Source organism: Rhinolophus sinicus, linkage group LG01 (assembly GCF_036562045.2).
Source record: "Rhinolophus sinicus isolate RSC01 linkage group LG01, ASM3656204v1, whole genome shotgun sequence".
NCBI classification, from domain to species: Eukaryota; Metazoa; Chordata; class Mammalia; order Chiroptera; family Rhinolophidae; genus Rhinolophus; species Rhinolophus sinicus.
Genome location: NC_133751.1, coordinates 170,857,911 through 170,878,233, shown reverse-complemented (window position 1 = coordinate 170,878,233; position 20,323 = coordinate 170,857,911). Strand labels below are relative to the sequence as shown.

Sequence of the window (20,323 nt, the reverse complement as noted above, 5' to 3'; positions counted from 1 at the left end):
GTAGAAACCTTGAAGTCATCCTAGAAATTCTCCTCACTCTCTACATCCTGCCAGTCCTATCTATCCTACCTAAATATTTCTCAAACTAGTTCTCTCCTGGAGCCACTGCCTCTGTTCAGCACCCTCAACATTTCTCCCCTGAACTTTGCAATGACCACCTAATAGATATTTTGCCTCAAATCGCAACCACCTACAGGGTTCTTTCTATAATTTAAATGTCATCATGTTGCTACCCTATTTAAAATTTTATAAAGATTTCCAACTACTAACCAGGTAAAGTCCAAACTCCTTAATGGGACCTCTTATCTTTCTAATGTCATCCCACTATTCTCCAAATGCACACTAGGACAGTCACACTATATAACTCATCTCTCTTCATGTGGTAGCACTCACTCCTCCTTAGCTCACAAGGTTCCCTTTCACTACAGATGACTTCTAAACATTCTGCCAGATTTAGCTCAAGTATCACCTCCTCAAGGAAGCCTTGCTTCCCAGCTCCACCCTCACCCCCAACAGATTAAACATTCCTTCCTCTGCACTCCCACAGCACCTTTTCCTTATTTCTAATCCAAACTCATCACAGGTTATTCTATTGTTTTTTTGTACATTCCTTCTGTTCAGTTCTATGAAGACAGAGATTTTATATTAATCTCATTTCCCTCCCATAACCTCTGGAACATAGCAAGCATTCTATTGTATGTGTACCACCAAATGGCATCTTTTGAAAAGCAGAAGGGTTGATATCAGGCTTACAAATTACATCATAGAATATCTGAGAGTATTAGCTATCAATCTTCCATATTTACTGAGAGGGAAATCAAACACTCCTGAAAGAGTGCTGATGACCAGGAAAGTCAGTTAAGAACAATAGTGTACCTAAAAAATAAGCAGAGATCAGAGAACTCAGACTTTAGGGAAAACACCATGAAATAAATAATTTATTTAAAGAATATAATAAATCTAACCCAACTGTTTCATAGAGCCAACAGAAATGCAAGATATATGTAATCAACATTCTCTTACACCAGTTTTGAAATGCTGAAAGTCATTTCAGCAATACAAATCACAAACATTGTGTGTACCATCAATTAATAATTTGATTCTAAATACTGTGTTTCCCTGAAAATAAGACCTAGCCGGACAATCAGCGCCAATGCATCTTTTGGAGCAAAAAAATAAGACCCGGTCTTATATTAATTTTTGCTCCAAAAGATGCACTGGCGCTGAATGTCCGGCTAGGTCTTATTTTCGGGGAAACACGGTATGACCCCAACTGACATTTCCTCTCGGTTCTCAAATAAGATCAATTTGTGGTATTCATATTTCCTCCACATGTAATACAGGTGCCTGACGTCAGCTTGTGAATAAACCCAGAAATCACTGTTAACTGAGAAGAGTTTGCTTGCACGGCCTGTATGATGCCACAACGTACAATATTATAAAACGTCACACTCATTCACCAAACTGAGTTACGGCTGTCAGGGGCTGGAGTTTATCCTGGCAAACAACTTTAAGGCTTTCACCTGGAAGAATCTGGGAAATTGGCTGCAACAAAGACCTAAATACATTTTAGTCAGAATGGCCAAACCAGACGCTTAACGAGCTCAGACCAGCTCGGAGACCGCTCTCCACGTGTGCGCGCCCGCGGCCCGGCTTGGTCCGCTTCCCGCCGGGCGGTGAAGGTGGAGGTTGGGGGGAGGGGCGCCCGTGGCGGCCAGCGGCGCTCTCGTATCGACCAGGACGAGTTGAAGGGAGGGGGGCCCGAGCCTACGAGAATATAAGAATGAATGCCCGTTAGCCACACGACACTACCTTCTAATTCGCGCGATTACCATCCACTAGCCGACAAGCCAGGGTCCCGCCCGCAGCCCAGGGCTGGCCTTTCAGTAGCCCGATTTACTCTCAGCGCGCACGCGCGCGCGACGGGGCGGGAAAAAGGCTTGCGGCGCTTAGTCCCGCCCCACCCGGAAAACGTGGGATTAGCGTTGCACGCAGCCAATCCGCTGGCAGCGTATTCGACTCTGAAAGCTTCCGCAAACTGCGCCGCCCTGCGCTGGGGCTGATCGCGGGCATTCGGCCTTGAAGAGACGCAGTCGCTGCGGAGTGGGTCCTCCTGTGAGCCGGCCGCCGGGAGTGTGGCGGCAGGTGAGTGGGCACAAAAGGTCCCAGGGGTTGTGCCGCTGCTTGCAGCAGTAGGAAGCTGCTGGTTGGCTTGGGTCGGCCAAAGTAGGAAAAGTGAGCTCTGGCTCCCTGTCCGGTGGTGCCAGCCAAGTGGCCCCCGAGACTTGCGCCCCAAATGTTTGTTGTGCCCCGATAGGATATGTAGCTCCGAGAAGGAAGGGAAGGGTGGGGGAGGCGCTGCGGCGGTAGAGGCAACGGCTTCTGCTGAGCTTCCACTGTCCGGGAGCTCCGGCTATCTGGTGGGTCGCTGCGAGTCGCCACCCTCAAGTCTCCCGCGGGGTCATAGGCGAGAGGCTCTTCTCTGTTTGAAGTCATTGTTTGCCAGTGTCTCCGGAGATTCTCTGGAAAGGTTTTCTGAACAGCGGTAGGGTCAGTAGCATACCAGCTTTGCCTTCTGGCTCAGATGTAAATTTTAAGCCTCTTTCGAGCATATTTTTCCCATCCTATGGAAAGTGGGAAGTGTCTAGAGTGGTGGTATGTCCTGACTGTCACTTAACTTAGCATATAAAAATGTATGATACACATTATATGCTAAAAATAATATGTGGGTGTTCAGATTAGAAAAAAATATTTACACATGTAAATTTGAGACTTTTGCTTCGTTTTGGTGTAACCAGCTTTCGTCACCATAAGCCTTGGTCAACCCTTGATGTGTTCCATAGGTTTTTGGAGGGAGAAGGGGAGTACTACAGAAACACTTGAGGAATTGGCTTATGAGAAATTCCTTTCTCAGTCCCAACTCTGTAATAGTTTATATATTTTTTTAAATGAGAGCTGTTCCAAATATAATCTGACCCTCTTCACTCCAATCTCACTTTTCGATTTTTACCGAGATGATAGGTATTATTCAGGACAGTTTTATTTTAAGAGATAATTATACCAAAGCAAACATCATCATTAAAACAACTGGGAACTGTTATCGTTTCTTCCTTTGCTGTTCATCTTGAATACAAAAGGAAAAGGGAACAATTTTTAAAAGAAATGAAAAAAAACTAAAGTTTTAGGGGAATTGACTAGAGTTAAAATATGCAGAAGACTCATTGTTTTAACCTAATTATATCACGAGACTGAGAAACAAACCTTATCCCTTGACCAGGTAAAATTTTCCACCACTGTTCCTCCCAGGTTTTCAGTATTCAAAAAGGAATGATTTAAACAGTGACCACTCTTTATGGATACAACATTGCATTAGGTATAAAAGTTGAAATACAACAGACTGGCTGGGTCAGCTTTGCTTTCTTTGTATTTATTTTGTTGGCGAATTTAGCCTGAGTTTTCACTTTGCTCTTATAAGAAAATGTAGGGGTTTTTTCTTTGAGTTTTCCTGTCCATTACTTCATTGAATAAAATCAACGTGCTGGAAGACAAGCTTTAAGAAAGGGTTTTTAACTGTATATTTTGTAACCCAAAACCTTACAAATAAGTCTTGTTTGTCTTACCATAAAGTCAGATGTCAAGAATTCTGTACTGCCTTTGTCATCATCTGCAAGTAGCAAATTGTCTGGGGGGGGTGTGGGGGGAAGGGAGGGGTGTTTGTTAGTTTACACACTTATTCTGTCATGTCAGAATTAGGAGTATTTAGGTTTCCAGTTATGTCAGTGTTGATTCATTTCATTGCTTTCCTACAGAGCAAACATGAATGTTGGCGTTGCCCACAGTGAGGTGAATCCAAATACCCGTGTAATGAACAGCCGGGGTATGTGGCTGACATATGCATTGGGAGTTGGCTTACTTCATATTGTCTTACTCAGTATTCCCTTCTTCAGTGTTCCTGTTGCTTGGACCTTAACAAATGTTATACATAATCTGGTAAGAATTTCACCTTATACTAAACATTTGAAAGCTTGAGTTTTAAAGGTCATTAAGGACTAGGGGAGGAAAGAATGGGGAGTTATTGTTTAATGGGTACAGTTTTGATTTTGCAAGATACAAAGAGTTCTGGAGATGGATGGTGGTGATGGTTGCATAACAGTGTGAATGTACTTTATATCAGTCAACTGTACACTTAAAAATGGTTAATATGGTACATTTTGTGTTAAGTATATTTAAACACTTTTTTGAAGTTTTCATAAAGAAGAAAAACACGACTTAGTTTTTTTGTTTTATGAGATATAATTCACATACAAAATTCACCCATTTATACTTTAAACTTACATAATTTCAGTAAACAATGTCACCCTAATAAATTTAATAAAAATGTAAAAATAAATAAGGTATACAGTTCAGTGATCTTTAGTATATATGACAATTTTGAAGAATTTTAATCTGGAATAGGATTATATTTTTCTATCACTATATTTAAACATTGGGCCATTTTTCTACGACTTTTTCTTTTATTGGTTTTATAGAATCTAAAAAATAATAGGCCATTTTACCTATTTGCAAAAATTACAAGTCACTATAATTTAGGCTACTATAATATATTAACCAGAATGCTTCAGAAGAAGAATTATGTTTTTTGGTTAACTGGAGTCTAATGAACATCTTTGGTTTCAATCCTTGTTAAGTCTTTCTAAATTGTATAAGTATACTTTCCTGCTTCACTGTAGAAATTTTGAGCTTAATCATATCTTACATGATTCTTATGGTGCCTTAGGTTCTTCATGTTGACTATCACTCGTCTGTATTGTATGGTAGCTCTACATAAGTACCAGAGGTTCGACTACCTCTACTAACCATATCATGTAACTTCGGAAATTGCCTGTTTTAAAAAAGAAATCTAATAGTGATTTTTCTTTAAGAGCCTATTAAAGTAGAATGGGGAGAAATCCAGTTAATTGGCTTTCAGTTGAATCCAAATTAACTATATATTTGTTTAGAGATATCAAAAAAATTAAGAACTTAAAATTAAGACAGAAAAATGTAGGAAAATAGATTTTTTGAATTAATGTTATGTCTTCTGGAGAGTATTTGAAGTTGACTGGAGGATGACAAGGATGATGGTGGTGGTAGAAATAAGAGAATGTGCATTTCGTCCATTTTCAGTGATAGACGTTGGTAGGGCAAACACTGTTTTTAAATAGTGACTTCTCTGAAATATTTTACATGAATCATATCTCTTTTATTGGAATTCTTTTCCTTTGGTTTTCATAGGATTGCTTTTTCCTAGACATATTTCTTATCTTTCCTTTCCTATTTCCTCTTTCACTGTCTTCTTTCTCTTTTTCTGAGGTTCTTTTCTTCACATTTTTTTATGCTATATATTCTAAGTTACTTTATCTTTCCATATTTCCAGTTTCTACCTGTAAAATGATGATGCCCTTATTATTGCCAGATCACCTGGCGCACCTTAAACCAAACAGGTATAAATTGAACTCATTCCTGATCTATTCCTTATACCTACAATCTATGCCTCTTTGTTCCTAACCCATTCCAAAGGCACAACTGTCTGTTCTGTAAGCCAGGCCAGATAGCTGAATGTCAAAGGAAAAGTGATTAATATAATGAATCATCCAAACAGACTGTGTTGAGAGTAAAAGGGAGCTCTAGTAATAAGTACTCCAAGAGAATAGGTGCAAATCAGAACCGTCCATGCAAACTAGCATATATGGTCACCCTAGTCTTAGGTAACTCCTTTTCCTTTATATTCTATATCCACTTAGTCAAAGCCCTGCCTGTTCTACTGCTTTACAGTCTCTCAACTTGATCTCCACCATCATTGCTGTATTTCATACACTTATTTTTCTCAGGTGGATTACAATAGATAAAAAATGGTCTCCTTGATGTTCTTCTACTCTACTCTCCTCCATCCCATGCTGGTAGAGAGATAGTTTTAAAATGCATGTCTGCTGAAGACATACTCCTTAAGTTCAATGATTCCCTGTTACATTCATAGTAAAATGCCAAGTTCCTTGTGTGGGATGCAAGACCAGTTGATAACTGTGCAGAGGCAAGAAAAGGATTCAACCTTATCTCAGCCCATCTCCAAACACAAGTTATGCTCTAACAATAATGAAAATCGCCTTGCTCTCACCTTTTTTGCTTTAGCCTAGGCTCTTCTTCCACTATTTTAATATCCCTCTCTTCTTCCTGCTCTGCCTGATTGATTCTTACTTGTCCGAGAAAACTGTACTCAAATATTAACATGTTGCATTCTTTTATCATGTATTTATGATAGTTTTATAATTAGTAGTTTATCTCTGTATTTTTAATTTCTGTATCTCCAAAGACCTATTTAAATGTTTTCTGAATAAATTAGTCTGTATTGTCATGTAATTTTTCCTTCTCCAGTGGCACATATAGTAAATATACTTCAGAAGCCATCTCCGCCCCTCATGTTTTCAATTTGGTTGACTGAGATTGAGGCACCATATATGACAACGGACAAAGGATAGGTAATTGACAGCATGTAGGGAAGCAAACTTCTGACTTACTAATTCACCACACTAACAACCTAACCAACCAGCTGTAGCTGTAGCAAAAATTACAAGGCAACTATAATATAATTCTGGCAACTATAATATATTAACCAGAATGCTTCAAAAGAAGTAATTATATGACTCCAAATTTAAGTTTGTTTTGAAGATAGCCTACATTAAGCCAATTAAAAATGTGAAATACATGCTGAATGCTCTTAAATATGGGAAAATAGATATAATTGTTATCCCTAGTTAGAAAAAGTACTGTCTTTGCCTTTCTGAACCATATGTAGAAACCTAGTGATGGTTTTTATTCAGTACTACAGTTTACTCAGAGGTATTTATACTTTGCCAAATTTTTTGCCTAGCTTTTCAAATGAATGAGAAGTCTCTTCATATTGAGTTAATAAATATTTGTTAAGGAGTAACCGTGAGCTTCATACATTTTTCCTAATTCTTTTGATGTGGGTATAAATCATCTGTCACTAAAATTTTACAGAAAACTATTAAAAATAAAAATAATGGAGTAGAAGATATGGTCAGAAGAAATTTTATTATTTTTCATTGGAAAGGATACATAAAATATTCAAATACTGGTGAATTTATGTGGTTTGAAGCAAATAATGATAGGATTATTCTTGTCTTTGATAATTCTAACACATACATGGTCTGGAGTAGAGATTCTTAACTTTTTTGAGTCACGTACTCCTGAGACTTGGAAAGCATACAATTTCTATTTATTGGTGTGCTTTAAAGCCCATGTGAAAATGGTTTCCTGGTGCTTACAGGATAGACATTTCTCAGCTAAATGTCACCTTGGCTTAATATCTAATATTGTATACCAGCCCTTGTTTCTGAGGTATTCAGGTTAATGGGAAAACAAACATGTAAACGACTCCAACACAATATATTGTGCTATAATAAAAGTATTTTCAATAAAATTCTATACAACCATGTAGGAAGGACGTTATTACTAATAAGAAAGGCTTCACTAAGTTGTCATTTGAGCTGAACCTTCAAGAATGATATAAATGACAAGGTATTATCAAGGTTTTTGCCTCAGCAACAAGGAACCTTTTTCTAAGTGCACTGTACTTTTGATGGCAAATTCTGCCCTACATTGTAGTTGTTTATACATCTTTTTTCCTCCTTATCACCTCTTAGAAGATTGAACTTTTTAAAGGCTGTGTATCATGTTCAGTTTCGTATATGCATACATGCCATGTGTTCTGTACGTTTGAACCACTTATTAAATGTTTGTTGAGTTAAAATCCAATTGAACATGAGTCCATTCCTCTACAGCTTAGGTGTTACTGCAAAGAAACATCTTTTGAAATTTCATATCACTAATTTTTCTATTTTTTTGATATATTTATTGAAAGAAAAAGAAATGATATGGCATTGTGACTTCTGTTTCATGATAATATTTAGGCTTTATTTTGTTACTATTTCCTCAGACAGTGATCTTGCAATGAAGCACTGCCTAATGTGTTTCCCCAAAAATAAGACAGAGTCTTATACTAAGTTTTGCTCCAACAGACACATTAGGGCTTATGTTCAGGTGATGTCATCCTGGAAAATCATGCTAGTTAGGTCTTATTTTCGGGGAAACACGGTATCAATTTAAATGGGTATCATAATTTCAAGGAAACCAAATCTAGTATACATTGCTTTTTTCCTCATTAACCACAAAATGAGATGTTTAGACATATCACTGGACAGATTAGCTTTTAGTGATATTTCTTTGATTTTTAAAAACTAACTTCAAAAGAAACACTTTGCAGCACACTTGTAAATTTAAAAGCAAACTGAGTTGAACGTTATACCTATTACATCAAACCATCTTTGTTGCTTTGGAAGAGAACTCTTGGAACAAAGCCAGTCTTAATATTAAATATTTTCAAAATCTTTTCCCCTGATACAGAGATTGTTTATCATTTACCAATTCATATGTTTTTATCATTTTTAGGTATCATCAGATTTACTAATATGACACTCTAAACTTTCCTACACATTGGGGAAAAGGTAACCCTATTTCCTAATTGGAAAGTTGTTAGAGAGTTTAAGTGTAATGATGTAAAGCTACCCTGATGTTACTTTTTATTTATTTTCAATTTAATAAGAGATGAACGCAGGTTACTTTTGGTTGACCTTTTACTGATTTTCACCAAGTAATATTTATATGTCCCTGGAAATTTTATTTTACTATGAAGAAACTGGCCACAGCCTTTCACAATGAAAGCTTTGAAAGAAATGAAAGCAATGATTGCTTTTCTGCATGAAAGCTTAAAACTTGAGCTGTTAAGTTAAATCATACTCTGTCACGAAGAGTCTGGAACTATCTTTTCCTTACTGACAAATACCAATTTTGTATTTGATATTGATTATATACCTTCTTGCTTGTTTTCCAGGGGATGTATGTATTTTTACATGCAGTAAAAGGAACACCTTTTGAAACTCCTGACCAAGGTAGAGCAAGGCTCCTAACTCATTGGGAACAACTGGACTATGGAGTACAGTTTACATCTTCACGGAAGTTTTTCACAATTTCTCCAATAATTCTGTAAGTGGTGGAAATTTTTAGGTATGAGGAGGATTGGATTAGAGGAAGCTATCCTTTTATTAGATTGAATTTGAATTAGAAACAGAATATTTTGTTGAGAGCCTCTATCAATAAATACCTACCTCAGAGTATAAAATGCAGGTAAAATCTTTAACAAGCTGGTAATAAACTAGTTTTCACTTTGGTCAATAACGTATGAAAACAACATTACATGCTCATTAGTATGCCTAGACATTCCAGGGTATACAGGTCAAATATATTTCAGTTCATGTCTAACTTGCTTACAAGAAAAATAAACACATAATCTTATTTATATTCCACTATCAGATTAATCTCCCTAAAGAAGGATTTGGAGGGTATCAGACAAATTTCATTGACCACTTGCCCCATTTGGATAATCAAACTCTGGGAGACAGTATGGTTTAGAGAAAACAGAGGTTAGGCTTTCATTATAGGACAGACCTGGGTTGAATCCTCTATCACTCAGCCAGCTTGGTTTGCTCATGAATGAAATTTTGGCCAGTGGCACCTAACTCAGTCTAATGCTATAAGAAATAAATTAGATAACATCTATCTGTAAAGCGTCTAACCTTGTATCTGGTATCTAATTTCTTCCTATTACCTGATTTTCAGGGCTCTGCACAAAATGGTTCCTACCTCCATTTTTCTTGATGTTCATATTTTACCCCTACCCAACTCCTACCTTGTCAAGCTCTCCTAAGCAGCATTTCTTGAATACTTCAGGGGTAGTCCTATTCTTATGTCTTTGTTCAAATCACTTATCCCCACCTGAAATGCCTTCTCCTTTCTTAATTTATGTCTGACTCTTCTTTCAGTATTTAAATTGTACTTCCTCAATGAGGTATTTTCCTGAGCACCCAGCCTTCAATGATAATGCTCTGCTTTGAACTCCCATAGTAGTTACTATATATCCCTTATTTATGCCACTTTGTATTGTTTCTGTTATTATAAGTGTTTTATTTCTGCAAAAAATTTGTAAGAGCTTTGAATTCTGCACTCAGTACAGTTGCTAACAGGTAATAGATGTTTCACGTATATCTTAATCAAACACTCTCTATTATGTATAGCTTATGCATAATATATCCACAGTAGAATCAGTGCAGTCTGGAGTAGCTGGAAAGACTTCTTGGAGGCGTTAGAATTCCTTAAACTGGGACTTAAAGAAGAGTAGGTTTTGGATAGATGTTCAAATAAGGGAAGGCATTTTTAAATGAAAAGAATATACTGATCATAAAGTGGTAGGTTATTTTTTTCTGTATATTTATAGAACTTTGAGGAAATTTTAAAATTGTGTTATTGTTTTAGCCCCATAAAGGATTGATGTCAAAAGAAAAATGATTTTTGTGGTCTAACAATGATAAATGAAATAACAAGAATAATGGTTATTCAAACAGCTCTAAATTTGGATTTCAACAGTACTGCTTTCTAGTTTTGTGACTTTTGGTCATTTTCTTGAAAGCCTAAGTTTCCTTATCTATAAAATATTGAGGACTGCATTATAATAAAGAGTAAAAAGACCCTGTAAAAAGACCCTGACATATACTGAATTTTCATTAAGAGCTATCACAAAAAAGGTCAATTGAGATGTACCTGTGTACAATATCCATATTTCCTAAAACATATATTTGACTTAGATATGATTTTAAATGTTCTGTGATTAAATGTCTTATATAACTGAAGAAACAGCATTAAAGCCATATATAAAGCATTGATACTTTTCAGAGTGCTTTCACATTTTATTTGATCATCATTTGTCAGATAGGTGACGTGCAGTTATCCCAGATTTTCAGATAAACAAACAGTCTCAAATGTACTCCCTTGCTCCACGTCTTGCAGATAGTTGGAGTCAAAAGCCCAAATTAAACCCTAAATTTCTAGCTTCTAATACAGGTCTCTTTCCAGTATATCCTTTGGCAAACAAAACACTACCACACTGATTCCCACGAGGTTCTGCATTTCCTTGGAGAGTTATCTAGGTTTTCTTAAGAGTCAAGTAATTTTCATATAATCTACACTTACAATTAGTTGTCATTAAAAGACATAAAGGGCACATATGCTACAGTATGATAAGGAGAAGCCATTCCAAGATGATTTATTTTTTCCAACATACCAGATTATAGATTAAACCCATAATGATGATGGGAAATCAAATGAGCTTACTAAATGGAAGTCGTATCCTATTTTGTTCAGTAAATAGTATAAAAAGTCTTCAAGTATATGAAAGCAGGAAGAAACGGTTTAAAGTAAAGATTGAGGAATATGGATCATTCTCAAGAAAGAATTTTCTGACTAGATTGTGAAGGTGAAAGATAGAATTTTTCACTTTAGATGGTTCCGAAAATGATGAATACAGCTCTCAGTGATGTTTTTAGTCGTACTTGAAAATAGCTTTTCTTTTCTAACCATATCTAACCACTTATCTTCCCTTATGAGAAACTAATGACAGTATTTAGCAAAATAGCTGTAAGAATACTTTCCTGTGTACTCAAAGTACTAAGTAGACAAACACCCATATGCAAACTGACTTCTAAGTTATGATAAAGTAAAGTATGGTGTTTTATTCTTTACATCCTATCTATACTAGGGTATTCTATTAGTAACCAGGTGATGTGTCTACACTCTGATGTACTCTTGAATAAAAGGAGACATTATGACTCGATGATTAATGGTCTTGTAGGTGGCTTAGGCTTATTAAAACAAATTCTCAGATGTTGGGTATCTTTGAATATGTATGTACACTCAGTTATAGCAAAACAGCTGGAGTTTTACAACAGTGTCTTTCAAGTTTCCAGTTAAACTGGTTATAGACTTGTTCACCTACAGTATGGAAATGAAACCATCAAAAAGGCAATGAAATATTTGTTTTCTTTCAAAGATACTAACTTTATCAATGCACTAACACCCCATGTTCCAGAACTTTACAGCAGTGGTTCTTAACCTTTTGGTGGATCACAAAACCCTTTGAGAATATGATGGATCTTTTGGATCTGGATCTTCTCTTCAGAAACAGACACATAAATACAAAACTTCACCTGAAATTTCAGGGAGCGTATGAACCCTAGTTTGGAAGCCTGCTTTAAAGGATGCTAAGTAGCAAATGTATTCTATTAAATGCATTTAATATAATTACAGAAATCCAAAATGTGCATATATTCCTCCATTAAACAAATATTTAAATCCCAAATAAAATTAACTTATGTATACAAACTAAAATGTTTCCTCTGGTTTTTGTGCTCAAAAATGATTCTTCTTTTAGGTATTTATGTTTCAGTGGCCTTTTTCTACTTTTAAATTTTTTAAAAATTCTACATAATTTTATTTTTAGATGTTATATATATTTTCAACTTTTATTTCTACAGATATTTTCTGGCAAGTTTCTATACGAAGTATGACCCAACTCACTTCATCTTAAATACAGCTTCTCTCCTGAGTGTGCTAATTCCCAAAATGCCACAGCTACATGGTGTTCGGATCTTTGGAATTAATAAGTATTGAAAATTTTTGAAACTGAAGAAAAATGTTTACAACTACTGAGTTGCCTATAAGAAAGATGTGGTTAGTAAATTGCACTGCTTCTATCATAGTGTGAAATGAGGGGTATTTACTTTGGAGAGCCAGTTGCTGGTTCTTCATCTGCTGTTTTGAAGTGCAAATTTTTACTAGATGATGCCTCTGTTTAATGCATCTGGTATATTTCTGAAGAGAGGCTTAATAGACAGGCTGGGCAGGCCCAGCTTATAAGTTAAATGGCTATAAAGTGAGGGTGTACTAGATAAATCCAAGGAAATGAGAGATTTCTAAGAAACTGAGACCAGCTTAGCTTATACTGAATGGGCATTATGATAGGAGAAAAAAAACTTCCAATCATTCAGTCATGGTCAGTTCAAGTTGACTTACATGTAAGCCAGAATCATCTCTTTACAAGTTTATAGTAGACTGTTTTTAATGCCATATGTATTCCTCTCGTGTTATATAAGAGTATGTATATATACATACCCTCTTGTTTTATACAAGCCAATCCCTACCTTACGAGTGTACTTTTTTTGTTTTGCTAGCTCAACATTGTGTGTTGATAGATGAAGTCATTAACTTACTGAGCTCTTGGAGGCCCACTTTTATGACTGATTGGTAACAGCCAGGCATCTCACAAATAGGCTGTGAGTCAGCCTTCTGATTTTGGAGTAAAGTGGGTTTTGCTGCTTTTGCAGACACAGGCCTGCTAAACCAGTTAAAATAATTTATTTTACACAGTTAAAGTATATGGTAATTTAAAAGTCTGCTTATTTGATTGAGCAATCTAATTGTTCAAGTCTGCCATTCTTTAGAAAAGGAGATACAAAATAGATAACTACATAGCCAACCTGTGGTCTGGCAGAAACTGCTTCTCTAGCGGTAGTACTAGAGTAAATAATGGAGTCTTTTTTAGCATTTCTGGAGTAAAAGAGAACTTGGTCTTTTCTTAGTCCTCCTGCTCTTAATCCCCATATTTTACCTTCTGTTACACGAGTCTTAGTGTAGATAACCCAATATAATTATTTCCAAAGCAGCAACCATACTGAATTCTTGTGACTTAGAGAAGCTTCTTGTAGTTGCTAACATTAATTACAAGAAATAGCTATATATTATTTTGAGAAGTATGTCCAAAAAACAAAAAGTTCTGATATGGGATAAAACTGAAAAACCTAGTAACATTTGTAAAGAAAATTCAGTGAAAAGAGTTACAGACCAACTTAAAAATCAACTTGTTTCAATAAACTGACTTTTGGGGGGTAATGATCATTGTTTTGTATTTCAGAAGTATCAACATTAGAAATGAGTTATATGATAACGCCTTTGTATGTTTTTTTCCCTTGTATTTTTAAATAACCAGTAATCTGTACTTCAATAAAATTTTTTCTCTTTGGTTTAATATTGCAAGATCTCTCCAAATTCAGTCATCAACATTATACTTTTATTTTTCAAGGGTTTTTTTAAGCAACTGAATTTGTAAAATTGAAGTAGTTAAAAATATTCCTTTGTTTTTCTTCATTTTAAAGTTTATCTCAAAAGGCTTACGTTTTTTTGCAGGCTTCAGAGATAGAAATCTAGCTCTAATTCAGGCCTTCTGCTATTTTCCCCACTCTGGCCCTTCAGTGTTTCAAAAATATTTATTCAATAGATTTTTGAGAGTCCACTTTGTTGTAGGTATTGTTTTAGGTATTGTAGATAGTTTATAAAAAGATAAACCAAGTCTGTTTCCTTATGCGCTTAATTCAAGTTGAAGAGTAGATAATAAAAGAGTAAATAAATACATAATATTGATAAATGGAAGGAAAAAATTAAGCAGCTGAAAGGGAGGGGAGCCTGCCTTAGAAAGGACTTCCCTATAGATCTTAATTTGTAAGTGGGCATTTTCCCGCCAAATCGCGTCGTAACGCGGGGCTTTTTTGACATTTTCTCGCCAAAATTAGACTTCCCGTACAATATTCATATCTTTCGATCTATTTGATGTTTTTCTATGAAACTTTCAGTGTTTTGGTTTAAAAAGAGGTCTCTATTTATTTACTTTGCAAAATTTTTGCCGGTTCCAACTAGAGGCGATATGACGAGTTTACTCGTTTCCCACAAACAATGTGTTAACTCAGGTGATGTTACTGATGGAGACTGACCTCACTGATGTGAAGAAGTAAGCAGTACAAAGATCTGGAGAAAGAGGCCTCCCAGTATAGGTAATGACAAATATTAAGGCAGGAATGAGGGTGGTGTGTTTGAGGACAAATAAGATAGCCACTGGGGCTCGAAAGGAGTAATCAGGAGGATGAGAATGGTAGCAAATGAGGCCAAAGAAGTAGTAGATAAGGGTCAGATTGTACCGGGTTTTAGAGACCAAGGTAATGAGCAAATTTTATATTAAGCTTGACAAAGCCGTTGGAGAGTTTTACACAGATTGGAGGAGCTAATGTTTTTTTTAAAGGTTAGGGCTAATGTTGAAAATAAACTGTAAGGGAATCAGAAGCAGGAAGAATAGTTGGGCAGCTACTGCAGGCAAGAGGTAGCTCAGATTAGGATGAAATAGCCAATGAAGTGAGAAGTAGTCAGATGTGGGCTATACTTTGCAAGTATAGCTCTGAAGACATTGATGTACTGAACATGGGATGGGGGCAGGGAACTAAAATAACTCCTAATTTTTGGCCTTAACACCTAGGTGAATGGTTGTATTAAATATGGAAGCTGTTCCCAGTTTCACAAATTTGTAGTGTAATGTAAAAAAAAAAAAAAAAAAAACAACTTTTTAAAAAAAACAATATGATGACTATTATTTGGAACAAAATCAATTGTTACATTATAATTGCTCCTAATTTCAAGTCAGGAGATACAATGGCAATTTCTAAATAGGCATGAGTTCAAAAATGCCATTCATTGGTGAATGCCATTCTTTCCTGCAGCAGTTATTACTATGGCATTCCAATAGTGGCTTTCTATTTCCCTCATTCGTTCTACATTTATTTATTGGAATTCTTCTGTAAGGAAGATTTTCCCTTCTCCATTTATTTATTCATTCATTTATATTGTGGGCTCATGGCTATTTTATTCTTTGGTTTGTAATCCATTATCATTATTTGTAGCTCATACTATCTTCCAGCCTTCGCCATGGGGAGCCAAAGTTCCCAATGGAACTTTCCAAGTTGGTTCCTGTGTCCTTTTGACCTGACCATCTCTTTAAAAAAACAAACAAACAGAACTATATTTTTTAGGTTTATGGCACTATTGTCTATTAAACTATAAAAATCCTAAGGGACATAACAATATCTCCTTAACTAATATCTGTGTGAATTAGCCTTATAGAGCTGTATGATGCTAAGAGTTGGAAAAGACCTTACAGGCTATATTATTCAACCTCCTACTTTACCTTGAATTTTCATTAACCACTGTGCCTCCATTCAGTTTTGTGTTAGTGCTAAAGAAAGACGACTTAAAATGTACAAGGCTGCATTTTTGTAATGGAATTTATCACTTGTTTTACACTGAAACAATCTAATCCTTAATCTATATAACTCAACTATTTTACTTTTAAACTATCAACAGCACTGAATAAACATTACCAGAGACTTGACTTCACCATTTTCCGTATGATACGGGTTCAAATTTCTCCCACTATCCTGGTAGTTCTGCTCCAAGTTTATTATTATATAGCACTAGAGCTAATTACAAGGGGTGTTAAGATGTGATATCACTAAAACAGTACCACTTCCCTTGTTCTGAATACTCTTTGTTTAATGAAGCCTAACATCATTTTAGCTATTTTGAAAGTCTCATATCACTGATTCACTTTACGGTCACTAAAACCTCAAATCTTCAACATATAGTGTTATTAAATGATGATTTTCCCTTCCTGTACTTACTTAATGGATTTATTAAACAAAAGTCTGAAATTTCTTATTTTTCCTATAGAACCTCATCTCGTTAGATTTTAGCCTATTGATTTATCTTGTCTAGCTCAAATTAAATCTTGATTGTCATGCAGTATATTGTCTCCTATATTAATCTATGTCTCCAGTAAATAAGACCCCCAAAATACCATGCTAATCCTGAAGAAGACAAATGCAGCAACCCCGTATAGACCAATGCAACTTAATCTTTCTAACAGAACAGACATCCAAGAGTAATGCCCAAAACAATTACATTGATACTATATGTTGATGTGGGAAATGTAAACAGGTTTAATACTGGGAAGACAGGTCTAGGTAAAATACTCTGAAAGGAAATTCTGAGTAGCATTTGGCAGGGAAGGAAGGTAGGCAAGAGAATAGCAAACATAAACTTCATTTCGCTTGATGTCAAAAAGAAAAGTAGTGCGATGTCTCTGGTTTTTATTTTACTCTCTAATTTCGGTTCCAGTTAAAAATGATTCAGTTTGTTATATGGGGTTTAAAATTTTTTCATTTAGCTACACATGAATGCATGGAAATTACACACATCAACTTTAGAATACTGGATATGTTAATTATACTGCACGCACGCGGAATTCAACTGTATTTGGTGATGTTTTATCTCAAAGTGGGTGTTGGGTACACAAAAGTTATATTCTTAACACTCATAATTGAAATATTTCATAATTTAATAATAGTTTAGTAAAAATACATTTGAATTTTATGTTCAGCATAACTGTAATTTATTCCATTTCTTGATTCACTCAAGCCCTTAATAATTAATGTTTATGGAAGTGACTCAACCTGTAGCTCTAAAGGTTTATATAATTTTAAGATTAGCAGATTAGCCAAGTTTATCACAATGTCCTTTCACTTTAACTGTGTAATTATGTTGATAAAAAACACATTCTTCTTAAATACAAGAACTATCATACAGAAACTACATTAGCACTGTAGAATTAGCTCTTTTAAAATATAAACAGGAATTTTATAGTATATAAATTTTCTGACTTTTTAATTATATAGATAAATATTTATCGACAACACTTTTGAAAAACTTCCAGATTTTGCAAAAATTCTGTATTTATGTTGATCCATTTTATCAAGAAGGTAAACATGCATTATTTTCATTTTATAATTTTTAAAATGGGAACAGAGAAGCCAGATGATTTATTGGCTATTGCCCAGGAAGATACCAGTATACTACCACATGAAAGCCTCATACAGTGATCCTGCTTTGAAACATTTGGTCCTCTTATGAATTATCAAACCATATGCTTCTATCATGGCACTTAACAGTCATAGTGAGTATAAGAGAACAACAAAAAGACTCACCCTCTCCCTCCTATGCTAAAAACACACAGACTCCACACAATTGAAAAGTAAGATCATGTCAATTCCTCAGAAAATTAAACAATTACCATATGATCCAGCAATTCCACTTCTGGGTATATATCCAAAAGTGAAAGGTACTTGAAAAGGTATTTGCACAACCCATGCTTATAGCAGCATTACTCACGATAGAAGGTGGAAGCAACCCAAGTGTCCATTGAAGTATGAATGGATAAACAAAATGAGGTATATACACATAATGGAATATTCAACTTTAAAAGGAAATTCTGACACATGGTACAACATTGGATGAACCTTGATGTTAGTGCTAAGTGAAATTCAGTCACTAAAAGACAAATATTGTATGATCCCACTTATATGAGGAATCTAGAGTAGTTAAAGTCATAAAGACTGAAAGAGTGGTGGTTGCCAGGGGCTGAGGAGAAGGGGAAGTGGGGAATTACTATTATTTATTTTTTTTTTTTTAATATTTTATTGGGGAAGGGGAACAGGACTTTATTGGGGAACAGTGCGCACCTCCAGGACTTTTTTCCAAGTCAAGTTGTTGTCCCTTCAGTCCTAGTTGTGGAGGGCGCAGCTCAGCCCCAGGTCCAGTTGCCGTTGCTAGTTGCAGGGGGCGCAGCCACACCATCCCCTGCGGGACTTGAGGAATTGAACTGGCAACCTTGTGGTTGAGAGCCCACTGGCCCATGTGGGAATCGAACTGGCAGCCTTTGGAGTTAGGAGCATGGAGCTCCAACTGCCTGAGCCACCGGGCCGGCCCCGGGGAATTACTATTTAATGGATGCAGAATTTCAGTTAGGGAAGATGAAAAAGTTTTGAAGATGGATGGTAGTGATGGTTGCACAACAATACGAATGTACTTAATGCCACTGAATTGTACACCTAAAAATGGTTAAATGGGAAATTTTGCTACATATATTTTACCACAATAAAAAAAAATCATCTTAGGGTAAATTTGTAAAATAAGCATAATGGTTCAGCAAACTAAAAAGCAAAATATCTTTCAAAGATGAGACTGATTGACAGTATTAACATTAATGAAAGAATGTTTCACATCAAGAGAGATTTGTCAGCAAAGAAACAGGAGAAAGGCAAATGACTATTTTTAGCACAATCCAACTTATGAAGAATTAAGAAGTATGTGACTCAGGTGGGAAGGGTGCATCAGCCTTTAAACATTAGCCATTTAAAGTCTCAAACTCATTTTTATTGCTTCCATTCCATATTTACCAAACAATCTTCTGATTCTAATTTGGATCGAGTTTTCACTGTAATTTAGTCAACACAGAGAAGGTGAGGACCAGCGAGCTCAACTATCTTAGCTCCTTCATCATTGCATTTCTCATTATTATGATTTTTACATAGCAGTTTATGAGCAAACTGAATGTATGACTAAGTACCCCAGAGTCCAGTCACTTCCAAATCTGATAAACCAATTGCAAGCCTTGATAAGAATCAGATGTTGAAACCCAGCAATCACACTGAGGTCCTTGTAGGCTATGGATACATCTGTGGCAAGCTATACCACGTTCCTTCCCTCTCAAGGTACACTTTCCATTCTACTGTATTGCAATGGACTGTTACTAGACTCGGCTCCTTGAAAATAGGGAATAGATCTTTTATCTTTAAGAACTAATAAGGTCCCTAGCACAAAGGGAAGAACCCAATAAATACGTGATAAAATCTAATTTAGCAAGACATAATTAGGGAATGAGTATTATAAAGGTTCTATATATAATTTTCTTCTAAAGTTTGCAAATGGAAAGTTAGACAAAAGCAGAGATAAATTGAGCATATTTAGATTTAGTTGAAACTCAATTTAAGCTGAAGCTACAGTGGTTAGGCCATAGTTTGTTGAGAATGCCCATGAGTGGCACCTAAACCATGTGATGTGATCTGATGAAAGCCCACACATACCTTTCTCCCAATACCTTCTCCTTTAGTACAATAAAGAACATAGAAGATGTATACCTTTACTTGCCAAATATGTGGGACTGATGTAAGTGCCATTTCATTCTACTCAATGCATTCAATCAAAGGAAGAGTAAAATTCCTCCCTAATGTGCCCCAGAGTTCTGCTTTCACATAATGCAGCATTCAGGCTCAACATCAACCATCAGCGCCTAGATGAAGAATCTACCACTGAGACTAGCACACACAACAGGAATAACTCGATAGCAGTGGGATACACCTGCTGAACATAATTCAAATTGCAAGAAAAACAATGCCAGATGTGTAAGGTTTTATGTTCAGGCTAGATTCCATTACATAATAGAAAATAACCTCTGATCTATCATGTCCAATCAGACAGGAGGACTCATTTTTCTTAACTTTTAGGTCTTAATTTTTCTTTTTTTCTGTTTTGGGTCAACAGTGCAGCCTAGGGAAAATATGAGTTATTTTATCTTCTGGCAGTTAAAACAGACACCAGAACC

General features: G+C 35.8%; 2 protein-coding genes across 3 annotated transcripts in view; one reads left to right on the top strand and one right to left on the bottom strand.

Annotated features, from left to right (window-relative positions):
* PMS1 (PMS1 homolog 1, mismatch repair system component) overlaps positions 1–1,949 on the bottom strand; it is a 67,712-nt gene extending 65,763 nt beyond the window's left edge. The window contains exon 1 of one of the 2 annotated variants that reach the window (XM_074339178.1): positions 1,813–1,949. The gene's annotated coding sequence lies outside the window, so the exon portion shown is untranslated. The remainder of the gene's footprint in view (positions 1–1,812) is intronic. The other variant, XM_019740744.2, reaches the window with a different exon arrangement.
* A 64-nt stretch (positions 1,950–2,013) lies between these two features.
* On the top strand, positions 2,014–14,032 carry ORMDL1 (ORMDL sphingolipid biosynthesis regulator 1). The gene is made up of 4 exons (XM_019740763.2): positions 2,014–2,145; positions 3,810–3,990; positions 8,951–9,102; positions 12,483–14,032. The coding sequence occupies exons 2-4, from the start codon at positions 3,817–3,819 to the stop codon at positions 12,616–12,618; spliced, it is 462 nt and encodes a 153-aa protein (XP_019596322.1). The 5' UTR covers positions 2,014–2,145; positions 3,810–3,816; the 3' UTR covers positions 12,619–14,032.
* Positions 14,033–20,323: the final 6,291 nt, after the last annotated feature.

Coding starts and splice junctions, on each gene's coding strand:
- ORMDL1 (XM_019740763.2), top strand. CDS start 3,817: ATGAATGTTGGCGTTGCCCACAGTGAGGTGAATCCAAATACCCGTGTA. Junction 3,991..8,950: donor CAAATGTTATACATAATCTG/GTAAGAATTTCA, acceptor CTTGTTTTCCAG/GGGATGTATGTATTTTTACA. Junction 9,103..12,482: donor ACAATTTCTCCAATAATTCT/GTAAGTGGTGGA, acceptor TTATTTCTACAG/ATATTTTCTGGCAAGTTTCT.